Genomic DNA, 13,677 nt, shown 5'->3' on the forward strand with positions numbered 1-13,677 from the left:
ATAAGTTCAGTGCAGCTTCAATCTGGGACATGGACCTAATAAACTTGGGTGCGACATCAAGTTTAATGTATGCAAACTGTGCAATGACATCACTTAATCACTCACAGGCTACAACGTATGTCCATCCACATCAATGCGGAAGAACAAAACGTCGTCTGCGTGCATCATCCATTTACCCTGCTGCAGTGGCCAGAGAAAAATCAAAACAAACATGAATGCAGCCATCGCTACAGAAGCACTTATGTGTGTCAGAAGAAATCTGAAAAAGAGGAGGAGGAGAAAGTGGACGCAGCCATGGCGGGACAAGAGGCCAACTTGGCACGCCAATTCTGCATTTCCGCATTTCTATCGGTAGACATAGGTCGTAACATCCCAAAATTCGGACACTGTCAGAATCTTCGATCGCATGATTATGATAATGGCCATCCTTGAAGCTCTCTCACCATTTAAGAGCCACGACCAAAGATATCATCTGTTCACCTTTCGTCTGGGGCAGCCCAAAATCATACACTGTATTCCAGGCTTAAGGGGCTGCAAAAATTATAAATAGGACAAAAAAAAAAGAGAAAACACTTCATTTTTCAGCTTTTTTCCTTAATATGCAGTTTAATACTGTCCAGATTGAACTATCTGGGTTTGAGTTAAACCTTTATGTTTACGTTTACGTTTAAGTCAAATGCAACATCAATGCAACATGAATCAAATATATGCAAAAAGAAAACTAAGAATTTGGTTACTGAAATTCAATCTGTAAATTTCCATTCATAAACTCCTACTTTGCTTAATTACTAATTTGTCAATTAATTATCTTGCAACTTTGATGTTGCTTTTTGGTTTGGTTCTCCAGAGCAATGAGGAAGTTATTCACAATAAATGGAGTCAACTGGTTTATTTAAGATTTGTCAAAGTTGAGGTTTGAGTTTAAAAACAGTTTAAGCGTCTGAAATGTCATGTGTGGGTTTTGCTTGCAACACAAAGCTGTGACTGGAGGAGCTGGTCACAAACACCCCCACGCTGCTAAAGTGTCCTCGAGGTTGATACTGAACCAGAACCAGATCCAGGAGTGCTGTTCTGGAGCTAAACTCTGACCTCACTTTGAGGAGCTGCTTAAAAAGGGAATTTCCCTGCAAGAGGAACTACAGAGGAACCCATTCATTCAATTCTAGTAACTGCAATTCAACAGCCTACAACGCCATCTAGTGGTAACAGTGGGGAAGAGCAGGAGGAGAGGAGAACAAGATTTAGTGTGCCCAATACATAGGATGTCAAATGCAGTATATCAACATAACAGGATGTTCTACTATATTCGATCTGATTTTGAAGTATGCAAGCCAGCATGCTTTTCGGCAATTCTGACCCAAAATCGTCTGCGCAGCTGCAGATAAGTCACATCCACTGAGCTGCAAACAACAACTGATTGACAGCTGACAGAAGCCACAATGACAGATGACAGCACAGTCAACTGACTAATGACCAGCTGAATGGTAATAACTGGACATCTAATCATACATATTACCAATAATAAAAAATGAAAAAAAAAAGAAAAAAACAGTGACAGGAGAAATGCCTATGTTGTCTAATTTAATGAACAGAAAATGTTAATAACAGATATGACAAAAGGGTCAAAGTTTAGGGCGCAGTGTTATGAAGGGGCAGTATGTCCTGATTGTGTGCATAATGTGTGCAAAAGTATTTATTTTTTCAGGGCAGCTGCAGTAGCTGCTAAAAGTAAAAAATTCAGAACACAGCCTTTATGTCTGTCTATATTTGTGTGACTATATGAGTCCAAAAATGTCTCATTTTTCTTCATCTTCAAAGTCTTTACTCTGCAGATATGAAGTTGAGGAAGTTGTTTGTTGGTGCTGACATAAGTGTGTGTTTGTGTATGTATGTGTGTGTGTGTGTGTGTGTTGGACAGAGAGACGGAGCACGAGAGCTCGCATGACATCTTCACATGCCCCTGTACAGTGTGGTGCTACCAGAACACAGCACGTGGAAACTCACAGGTTCACGGTGCACATTACACACGTGCACTCAGCACAGGCCAAAGGATTGGTTTAATGAGCCCACACTGTTCTTTCTATCAATCAAACACACGCGTGCATGCACACAAACACACACACACAGACACACACACAGACTCTGTAAACATGGAGTGAATGAAGGGTCCATCATGCCAGGCCACAGAGTCTGGCATTTTCTCCTCACACACACACACCTTGACAATACAGCCTTTATTTGGAAATGCCATTTTCTCTGCTTTAAAGGGGGTTCCCCGTGTGTGTGTGTGTCTGCATGTCTGTGTGTGTGTGTCTGCATGTCTGCATGTCTGTGTGTGTGTGTGTGTGTGTGTGTGTGTGTGTGTTTTTCTTGGATGCTGACGACTCGAGGGCTTTCCCCTACTTGGTTTTTCCAAAAGCCCAATTGACTGAAGAGAGAGAGAGCAGCTCTGTGACCCCACTCTGTCTCTCCCTCCTCTCAGAGACATTTATAGTTTTATGTTTTTGTCCAGAACTGCCAGTTACCACTTTCACCAAGGCACATGCACAGATGTTCACACACACGCATGTCCCCAATTATATACTTGTGAGGGCACTCACTGACATGCTGCATTCCCCGGACCCTCACCCCAACCTTAAACATCACAACTAACTGCCGAACCCATACAGTGACCCTAAACTGAACCTAAACCTAAATCTCTCCAAGGGCTTATTTATACTCAATGTTACAAATGGAGACAGACGGAGCCTTCTGTCCATATACTCTGCATTGATTTTGTCCGTACTTGTGCACGTTTTCTGAGAGTTTATGGATAAAGATGACACCGATGCAAAGGAGCAGTACAACTGGAGATTGTGGCGGCAGTAGGCAGGTTTCTATTACAGACTTACGCAAAACGTATGCAATGTTTTCAAAATGTAGATAAACACAATTACGAGATGACTGCTTCTCCATTGAGTGATGTTCTGCAACTTCTCCTCTATCGATAACATCCCAATAACCCTGGCGATGGATGTTTAAAACATTAGCAGCTTTATTTATATTACTATTCTATTTATTTCCAATCAAAGGCCACGTAGGCGTGTTATGGAGCCATAATGGAAAGGCAAGCAAGTCTTTAACATCAATCAACATCCACCCAAAACAGTGGTTGGTAGAGGATACTTAACCATTTTTTCCAAAAGTCTGTATCTAGCACGCAACCTAATAAAGTTTTTAAAACGTCCATCATACCTGTGACCCCTCCAAAGGTGCCATACGTCATGTTGCAGGCTGTTCTCTGTAGATTGTGTTCATAAACCAACTTCAGCTGGTACTGGTCACCATGCTCCACATTCCCTGCAGTGCCTTCATCCACACACACACACACACACACACACACACACACACACACACACACACACACACACACACACAGATCAGAAAAAAAAACGGTCTGTCTGATGGATTTGAAGGTGAGAGCCTCTCTCACTCAACATTAATAATGAAAAAATGATTCAGCGCTCACTTACAGTTGAAGGGGACACAGAGAACATACAGGAGAAGTATTTAGCTGTCTGTGTTTACGTGCATGTCTGTTACCTGAAACTGAGTAGACCGACAGCTTCCTGGGGTGAAGAACAGCCAGGTGAAGAAGCTCTGAACACCTGAGAAAATACACAAAAGGTCCACAGTCAGAATCATCACAGACAACAGTAAAGCTGATGGTCAATAAAAGGTAGGGTTGCACTTTTTAAGTCGGAGATTTAAATCAAAATCATCAGTCTGAGACCCCTCATTCAAATGAAATTGCTTCAAGTCGAGTAGTCTGGGGTTTTTCTTGTTTGTTTTTTTGCAGCTGCAGCATCTGCAGACATGCAGGCAGCGACACAGAGGAGATACTTGGAACAAAGGGAGAGAGAGACTGATCTTCCCCTTAAAGTGGTAAATTTACAGCTCACACCAAGTTAATAAGCTACAGTCTCTGGCTTTTGTTGAATTTTAGTGTGAGTGATATACCCCAGCAGGGCAGAAAAAAGTGGCTAAAAATCTTTTTAAAAATGCCCTAAAAATTTAAAGAAAAAAAAAATAAAACACCAAAGCTTTTAAAGGAAAAAAATGCCAAAAAAATTTGTTTTAAAAATGACAAAAATGTTTAATCAAAAAAAAAATGCAGAAAAAAGAAAAGAAAAAACTTGCCTTTTTTAAAAAACAGCAAAATTGCATTGCTAAAATTAAAAAGAACAGAAGTTGTGATCAGAGCCAATGAGCTCTTTTAAATATAGTGTTAAACTGTGATGCTAAGCACCATCTAACACGAGTCCATCAGAGGTCAGAGGTCAGCTACAGAGCTGCACCCATGAAGACACCTCCGCAGGGCAGATGCTTCCTGCCACAGAGGCTAAATTTGTGTTCTCAGCAAAGAGTGGTACTCATTCATATTTTAACTCATACTTCTAAAATAATTACAGTAACAGCTGGTGGACTGGTTTTGGTTTGAGGTGTAGATGACAGTCTCAGTGATGCTGATCCTAGATTTTCACTTATTCACTTCACCACAAAGCCACAGAGAAGGAATCCATCCACTCTCTGGACACAGAACAACTGCTGCCTCACTCACTTTCTCACCCGCTGTTGTAATGTTTGTTGAGAGAAAGACAACAAGGGAGGAGAAAGCTCGATCCCACAAGTTTTCTTTCTTCCGCAGAAAACCGCTCAAGTCTGTGCTGAAACAAAAACCTTTCACCATCTGCCCACCTCGGTCTGCCCTGACAATATTTACAACGTGCCTCTCTGTCGAGGGCAAGCCTCCAAAATGCCCACCCGTCTCTGAAGAATGCTGTGCCGAAAACCGCAGGTAACCAAACACGATGTCTTCCAAACAGACTGATTTAGTTGGATTCTGCTTCCAGCGTGATGACGTGGGAAGCCCTCGAGGCAAACCACCAGAGCTTTTCCCAGAAACCTTGCTTTTCTGGAAGGTTCCCTAGCTCCCACAGTGAGACGAGGGGAGGTATCGTGTTCAGATCAGTGGCTGAATTAATCCGCTGGGGTTAAGGGGTCATTGTCCCCTGTGGTTTAACAGATAGGTGAAGGCTGCTGAAACTGCTTTGTTCTGTTTATAGTTCTGGTCTTTCATGCTCATCTGGACCAAACAGAGAGATTCTTAAGTCAGTGACATTTTATCCATACATGAGATTATGCACATGCATACTCACATGTAAGGATGCACAAATGCATATTTGCATGTACGCATACACACTCACATTAATAATTTGTCTTTTTGTTGTTTATTGCTGACCCCATTGTATATTGCATGTTTCAAAGTATCGTAGTGTATTGTACTTGTAATTTATTGTATTACCTTCAGTGAGGTATGTCTATCAGCCTGTATGGGTTTCTAACCTCTCCGGCACCCGTTTTTATTTATTCCTTTTGACCTATTTTCTGTTAGTTTTTCATGGTGTGCATGAATAAAAGGAAATCATTTTATTCTTTAAAATGTGTCCAAAAAAAACGAACTAACCCTAATGTAGGACAAGCCTGAAAATCCTCCTCTGATAAATAAACAACAGTCCCTAAACAGGGGCAAGGCTGTTGCCCTAGCAACAGAATATCAATGAATTGGTCTTTGGTTGCTAGGAAACGACATCGTTACTCCACTCAGACATCCGGTCCAGCCCTGCTGCTAATGTAAACAAGAAAACGGCTGAACGCCGCGCTTCAGTCCTTTAACGTTTCGCGGTGTGAAAATGGCTAAATTAGTTTTAGGGCCTTGCTGCTCAGTAGTGGGTTGTTCCCTCCGGCCGGGGACAAACTTAATGTCCCAAATTAAAGTGTTCCGCTTTCCCAAAGACACGCGGCAGCGCGAGGCGTGGATAGCTGCCGTCAGACGGGAGAACTGGACCCCGTCGGTCAACTCCAGAGTCTGCAGCACGCACTTCATCACCGGTAAGATCACACGATTGTCCGAGTATGAAGAGGACGGACAGACAAATGCATCCACATGTCCCTCTGTCCCTCTGAGGACTACAGGCGAGCTGGCGTTCATATTATACAGTTAGCAGTTCTGATGGTAAAGGTAGCTAACCCATTCATGTCTTCATAGAGAGAGACAAGCGCGCGTGTGTGTGTGTGTGTGTGTGTGTGTATGTGTGTGTTACTGTAGATCACTTTTCTTCTGCTGCGTTTTGATGCGTTTTACTAGTGTTTAAACCTTTAAATCTTGAGCCAGTTGGTTTCATTTCTTTCAAAAGATGGGGGAAAAAGGTAATTCTATTATTCATTTTAATCTTTAGATACATATATATATATTTTCATTTTAATTGTTTATTACTTAATATATTTTTATTTTTATAAACTTGTGCTGGTATTTATTTCTACTTGCTAGAATTCTCTATGTTGGCATCAGAGCTATTGTAACATTTCCTTCCTGGGGATCATGAAACTATTTCTGATTCAGATTCAGCAATATACCAGGAAAAATCTCATTGTCTACTTTTTGTACACTTTGTAGGGAGGCCGACAGATGACCCTCTCCATCCTGACTACGCACCTTCAAAGCTACTTCACAAACCTCAAAGAGCGAAAGGAACGGCGAGATACTGTAAGTCAGTGAAGCTGCTGGCTTCAGCAGAGACATATCCTGAGGCAGTGCCTGAAAGTGTAACGCACAATGAACCCAAAGGCCCCCGACATCAGAGCGCATTAGTGGGGACAGATCTGTCCATGAAGGATATAGAGGACCTGCTGAGTGAAAACGCTGCACTAAAGAGCTACATCCAAAAACTGGAAACACAATTAAAAGCTTGTGAGTAAAGAGGAGGTGACATACATGTTACATCAGCTGCATTTTCTTCAACTGTGACATGTTTTTAAATTACTGAACTATTTCAGTACAGCCTGGAAACCTCCACAACGCCACCTGAGAACCAGCTCTGCGCCGTGTGGATGAAACTATGCCTGCAAATGTAGTTCTGATATCATTTCTGCAAATTATCATGACTGAACGTTTTCTCACAATGCCTAAAATGTCTTATTCACTGGAAGATGCGTCACATATTGCAGTGAAATCTTTATACAGGGACATTTCTGACATGAATACACTGACTTCAGCCGATAAAATATCTCTGTGAGATACTGGTTTTGTAATGTGTCGCTTCTTGTGTTTATCACATGGCGAATTCAGTGGAGTTAAGTATTTATGACAGCAAGCTTTTACAGTGACCAGTTATGTGTTTTATCTTCTTTTTTATATTTGTTTCACCTGTCATGTTAGTAATCTGGATCATGTGACTGCCTCAAATTCATTGTTGCTCCTGTTTACACTCATCTGTTTTTAAAAACCCCGATGAGGGCCTGTGGTGTTGGCTGTTTAAATGATTTAGCCATTAAAGGCTTTTAATATTCCCTCCCTTGATGGTATATTTCTTCTAATATATGTGTGTCTTGTTTTCCTGTTTTATTCGTTTTATTTGTACAGTTGACCTTAAACAAAAACTCACTTGGAGGTCCAGTTTGTAGGATTTAGGGGCATCTATTGGCAGGAATGGTATATAATATTCATACCTTTGTAGTCTGGCTTTTAATTGAACTTCTCCTACATAGTCTACAGCACTTTGAGTCCTGGCCCCCTCCTGGGGCCACTAAAGCTTTACAGGGGGGTTGCAAGGCCTTCTTGATTTCCAGGGGTGTAAAAACATGTTTAAAAAAGTATACAGTAAGTATTATCTCATTTTGTCATTCTTTTCTGTTCATTAAAGTTAGAAAAAATGTTTTACAAAAGGTCACAAGGTTCAGTGTGCTCCATTTCCTGCTCAGCTCGGTATGAAGTGGATAAAACTGCCCACTGAGTGACACATCAGCACGATCCTGTCATCCCACATCATTCCTTTCCTCCCGCCATCCTTCCTCTTTCAAATAGTTTTGGCTGTGAGGGGTCACTTCATCATCTTCGCTCCAACACAAGTCATTTTTACTGGAGACATTTGCATGTTTGTGTTGACCGGGAACAGCTCTTAAGAACTCATTATGCAGAGCAGTAACAAAGCGTTATGAGGGCCTCGGGTTCCAGCAAATATGCTAACAACTCAGCGGTTAGCCTGACATTAAAGACACGGCTAAGTTTGGGCCGCTGGGTGGCTGATGGATCGTGCTAAATCATGACGAGGGAGAGGACCTCCTGACGTGGTGGTTTCGGGTTAGCATGCATCGCAGGGGAATAAAAAGACATGTTAATGTGGTGGTGAGGACCAGCGGGGGTGGTTTTTCTCTGAATGGAGAGGCGCTGTGGTGAGTTATGAATGGGTGTTTCTGCTATATTATAAGCTATACCATGAACGCTTATAATTCACAGAAGGTCAATGGAGTTAAATAAAGACCTGTGACTGGTTCCCCGGCAGCAGCGCACATAGGAAACACAAACAGGGAGATCTGTGTCAGGGTGGCCACGGTTCAAACAGCAGCTGTCCTGTAATCTACTGGTTCCCAACATGTAGGTCCAAACCTCCGCCAGGGGTCGCCAAAGCTTCAAGGGGGTCACAAGGCGTTTAAAAAGTGTAAGAAAGGTCTTTTGTTTTTTTTTTTTAATTATACAGTTGACTTTTATCTTGGCATCTCATTCATTTCTTTGAAGTATACTAAATTATATTGCTCTTTGACCTGAATAATGAAGACCTCTGCTAAATAACCAGGAAATCTTGTCTCTAATATAATATTCACAGGAAATAATCTGCTCCAAATTAATCAGAATCACCTGTTCGTGAATGCAGCACAAGCAGAGCTCTTTATCATTTATTTTTTCATCCTATAAGTTTGAGTCTCAGGGTGGATAATAGATCTGTCTATACATTCAGAGCTGATCAGATCAGGTTGATGAGAGGAACAGCTGCTACGAGGCAGTCAATGCAAACTTTTAGACCCAGCCGAATGAGCAGTAAAATTCCCCTCTGACTGCGCCTAACATTCTTCTGCACTGTCTGTGCCAAGAGTACACTCCCTGCTTTGACAATGTGGTGCTATTTCAATTAAATTTCAATTAAAGCTGCAAGCAGCGATGAAATGGCCCTCGCATCTCCACGCATGTCGGAGGTACTGGCAGGACTCTGGCTGACGTGGTCGTTCATTTCAGTGAAGGTCAGTCAATGCACGAAAAGAGTTTGGACCCTGGAATGAGCAATTTGACATGTTGTAGTTCTTCCTGCTTCTAGGTGGTGCAGGATGACACCAAATTTTGGCTTCATCTTGGTGCACAACATTTCTAAACAAAATCATATAAATGTAATGTGACTCAAAGGATAACGGTTTTTCAAGGTTCAGTTCCTGTTGCCAGTTGTATTTATAAAGCCTGCTATCAAAAACAGCACTACATCCCTTTGTCCTTGGACCATCACAGCGACTAAGGATTCTTGATCATGGTGGGCTGCCGTAAACAAATGAAAGTGTGGGAAACCCCGGAAAAAAGTGACAGTGAGAAGTGCAGCGTTTTCCACAAACTTTAACATTTTCACCAAAAAAAAGCATCAAATGTGCAGTGCTCGGCATAACAAACGCTCAGCACCTCATCACGTTGCTGGTGTTTGCAGCATATCACAAATACACAGCACTCACAGTACAATGAATTAAAAAAATACGTTGGCCATAAGGTGCCATGTGAAAGTAACTATCATCACAAAATACAAGAACTACCAACAAAAGGTGAGAATTAGTGAACAAGATAAAAATATAAAACATATATGCAAGATAGAAATATATATATATATATATTAGGGCTGGGCGATATGGAAAAAAGTCTTATTGTGATATTTTTTTTTTCATATCAGTCGATATCAATATACAACAATAACAATATACATCAAATCACTATTTCTGTCAAGCTTAAAGGTTCCCGTTTACTCCTAAGTAAGATATGAAGATATCATAAGGTTAATTTTGATTTAAATATTTATTTTCTCTCAGACATTGAACATGACAAATATACCGTAGAACTTCAATCAAGGAAAAGTTATATCGCAATTGATATCGTTATCATTTTATTGTCCAGCCCTAACATACATACATATATGTATATATATATATATATATATATATATATATATATATATATATAAAATTGTAAATCATTTGGCTTTTGGACACTTTGTCCAATTATCAGTTAACTGATAATGTAAGTGCTGGACTGAACAGTTGTAAATTAGGGGTGCAGTGTTATGACATCGGTGCAGAGCACCGTGTTGTTCGTTCTCCACTCTCCTGTTGACACTAATAAACGGAGGCGTTTCTGTTGGCACTTAAAAGTGTACAAAATCCTGAGTTTTTGTGCATTGAGGGTGTTTTCTGAGCCCCATACACCTCAGAAGTTACAATAACATAAATTTTAAAAATGGATATTTCATGTGTACTTGCGCAAATATTAAAAAATATTGATGTTTACATTTACTTCCTTGTACCTTCAGGTGTTTGGAGAAGTGTAACCTGTTACCTGCATTCGTGAGACTCTGATCTAAGTTTGCTTCCTGGTGTTCGTTGCCTTAAGCTAATGCCAATTTGACCTACAAAACATTAACACCACATCACGTACAGGAGGGCGGCCAGGAGGCGGGAGGAGGAGGAGAAGGGAGGGGGGCAGAGAGATTAGCAGCTCCATCAATGATCCTGGTGTCAGGGCTCAGATCTGTAGTGACTCCATTTATCTGGAGCTGCACCATGTTAAGAACCACTAGTGCCCATTAGTGTCTAAACACAAACATATCCATTTTCATCAAGCTAAACCTGAAGACATGATGTCCTGTCCAACACAATCTCATTCCAAAATATTTTGAATTCAACATCTGAAATTAACTGTGTTTTATTAATCACAGTGTCAAAATGACACCTCATTTCTTCATAGGGTAGATGACTTAATTTAGAGTAAAAATAAAATCTACAGTCCACCATGGCAGCAGTGCATGCACATTTTAACCCTTCGTGTCCCCGGTTTGTCTGTTTACTTACGAGACAAACTTGCCCACTTCCACCTGGATGATGGCGTTTTGGAGCTGGACCTCCAGCAGCAGAGCGTCGGTCACACCTCCATCGCTGGACTTATTGGCATGCGGGGAGAATATCCGCAGCATCCCCATGTAGCTGCCCACCACCACCTTATCTAAAAACACAGAGGACGATGATTATTGTATGAAATAAATGACGTGATTATCACCCATGACAGCAGCCACACTGTCAAAGCTGAAAGAGCCTGAACTGTGTCACATAATTCCATTTTTTTTATATTGTCGTTTTGACTTTATTGTATGTATTTATTATAATTATGATTGATTTGATAGGACAGAGGATTCTGAGTGAAAAGGGGAAAGAGGGATGAAATGCAGTTCAGGGGCACATGTGGAACTCAAACTTGCAGCCACTGCTCCGACAAGGAAACAACCTGACAACTTTGGGGGATTATTATGTTTTTTTACATGTTTTTTGTTCTTTGTGTTGTCATCAGATAGAGGGTTTTGTGTTTTTCTGTGTTTTATTCTGCATCAGTGTCAACGTGGACTCATCAGGCGAGCCTCTGCTGTCAGTATGCTGTGTGGTGGTTGGTGTTTAACTTCCTCTCTACACACTGACCATGTCCGCTGCCACTGTTGTCCACGTCTCCGACACACAGGCATCCCTGGTCAAACTCCTCCCCCTCGCCAAGCGTCGCCGACCACCAATCACGGGCCTTGAACAGAGACATGTTGCCTCTGACTGGACTGAAAGAGAAAGACAGCGGAGGCAAAGTGTTAGATTTATTCTGCTGTAAACTTGACAAACTCATTTTGTCAATAAATTATATTCCCTCTTATTAACACTTAGGGCACGCTTTAATTTCACACACACTGGTATCACTCTCTGCACAAACCGCACTTTTCAAAATCAAGATTTAAAAAACTTTAAGCATAAACATTAATTTTCAGAATTTTAAACCTTTAAAAATCAGGTTTTGTCATGATTCCACTATGTTATTCAGATTCAAAAATAAATACATATTATTATTAGTAAGGGTGATAATATGGGGAAAAGCTTCACTTTTTGTGGGCAGGCTCACTGAGACTCTGTGCAACGCGCTGACACCTGCAGCCAGTGACAGACCAGACAACCAGTCACATGACCCCCGGATTCTGATTATAAGAGTTGATGGGGAATGAGGAGGGGAGGGGGGCAAGCAGCTTTTCTACTTGCTAAGTGCTGAGCAGGTGGAACAGGCAGCTAATCCAGAGAGGGAATCCCTCCGGTCTGCAATACGCTGAAATACAGACCTGAGCGCTGTTAAAGGAATATTACACTTAATACTGCGAACATATTTCATGAAAGAGGAATGCAGGGCAGGAGGGAGGTATAGAGATATATAACGTATTAAATTAAATACTTTTAATTAAAAAACCTTTGCTTTCACAAGAGCAAAGAGCAATTTGTCTTTTGGGGACATAATATTGTTAGTTGCTGCAAAGTTATTTCTCTTCTCAGTGAGCGAAGAGAGAAAGGCTGGAAGATAAGAGATTAAATTAGACTTCATTAATCCCACACCCAGGAAATTCACATGTTAAAGTAGCTCAACAGTCAGAAGGAGAGAGAAAAAAAACAGATTTTAAGTGCCAAAAAGTGTAGCCAAAATAATTACCAAAATAAAATAATATATATAAGAAAAATGAAAAAAAAACCCAAAAGAAACATACAATAAAATTAATAAAATCCACACGTTATAGCAGCTCAAGAGTCAGAAGCACAGAAGAAATTCAAAATAAAATTATTTAAGTACCAAAAAAAGATAAAATATTACATAAATAAAATGCTATATAAAAAAAATAAACCAAATTAAACCAAATCAAATCAACTTAAATTAAAGCCAAAATGGTGCTCATCTCTGTCCAGCACTGCTCATGTAATATTACAGAAACTTTATTCATTTCTAACAGGCTACTAGACTAACGGTATCGTCCACTGAGTGCCTGCTTGTGCTTTGTTGTCTTTCCCTCGTCCAACCTGTCACCTGTCTCATCACCTGCACATTTTATAACTTACATTAACCAATTTGAATTATTACCAGCAAAAAATGTGACACAACTGATGCTTTTTTGCAAGCATGAAGCAGGAAGAAATTAAAAAAATAATTTCGAGGGAACTTTGTCACAAATATATGAATACATGTTCATTCCTGTGTGATGGAACGCTCCCTGGCCACATTACAGGCTGCTCAGGACGCTGCTGCCGACCAAAACCTGGCATTTAAAGGGTTAAAATTCTGAAAATAAATTTATATTTCATATTTATGATTAGGACTGATGTTGGTTAAGAAAATAAATCCAATAAAAGTAGAACATCATATTATTGTATAATATTTTTTTTTATAGTCTGATTTTGAAAAGTGCATGAGTTATGAGTATGTGACACTGCACAAAAAACAATAATGTTTAAAAATGTTGCTGCTAATAATACACATATCCCAGGCTGTGATCATTTTTATAAGACCTACTTAGCATGTAGTATATTGCAGTATTATATTTTTTTTTTTCTCATGTAAAAACATAACGGCATCATGACAAAAAAAACATTTTAAAGGGCTTCATTTTTTAAAAAAAATTAATGAATAATTGATACTTATGATTAGGACTGATGTTGATTAAAAACATAACTCAATGAAAGTAAAAAATAATATCAGTGTATCATGTTTTC

General features: G+C 40.2%; 2 protein-coding genes across 3 annotated transcripts in view; one reads left to right on the plus strand and one right to left on the minus strand.

Annotated features, from left to right (window-relative positions):
- bbs9 (Bardet-Biedl syndrome 9) overlaps positions 1-13,677 on the minus strand; it is a 184,844-nt gene that overhangs the window by 170,608 nt on the left and 559 nt on the right. For both annotated transcript variants that reach the window (XM_088084690.1, XM_088084689.1), the window contains exons 2-5: positions 11,590-11,717; positions 10,972-11,122; positions 3,583-3,647; positions 3,235-3,348 (exon numbers count right to left, since the gene is read on the minus strand). In XM_088084690.1, coding sequence (XP_087940816.1) covers positions 3,235-3,348; positions 3,583-3,647; positions 10,972-11,122; positions 11,590-11,701 — 442 coding nt within the window. In that variant the 5' untranslated portion in view covers positions 11,702-11,717. The remainder of the gene's footprint in view (positions 1-3,234; positions 3,349-3,582; positions 3,648-10,971; positions 11,123-11,589; positions 11,718-13,677) is intronic.
- LOC148188331 (peroxynitrite isomerase THAP4-like) lies at positions 5,649-7,389 on the plus strand. The gene is made up of 2 exons (XM_088084906.1): positions 5,649-5,931; positions 6,497-7,389. Exons 1-2 carry the CDS (start codon positions 5,733-5,735, stop codon positions 6,796-6,798), a joined length of 501 nt encoding a protein of 166 aa, XP_087941032.1. The 5' UTR covers positions 5,649-5,732; the 3' UTR covers positions 6,799-7,389.

This window comes from Plectropomus leopardus, chromosome 11 (assembly GCF_026936395.1).
Source record: "Plectropomus leopardus strain MGB_pleo_1.0 chromosome 11, ASM2693639v1, whole genome shotgun sequence".
NCBI classification, from domain to species: domain Eukaryota; kingdom Metazoa; phylum Chordata; class Actinopteri; order Perciformes; family Serranidae; genus Plectropomus; species Plectropomus leopardus.

Excerpts from the sequence above, each read along its gene's own strand:
- LOC148188331 (XM_088084906.1), top strand. The coding sequence starts at position 5,733 with ATGGCTAAATTAGTTTTAGGGCCTTGCTGCTCAGTAGTGGGTTGTTCC. Across the intron at positions 5,932-6,496 it reads CAGCACGCACTTCATCACCG|GGAGGCCGACAGATGACCCT; the intron begins GTAAGATCACAC and ends TACACTTTGTAG.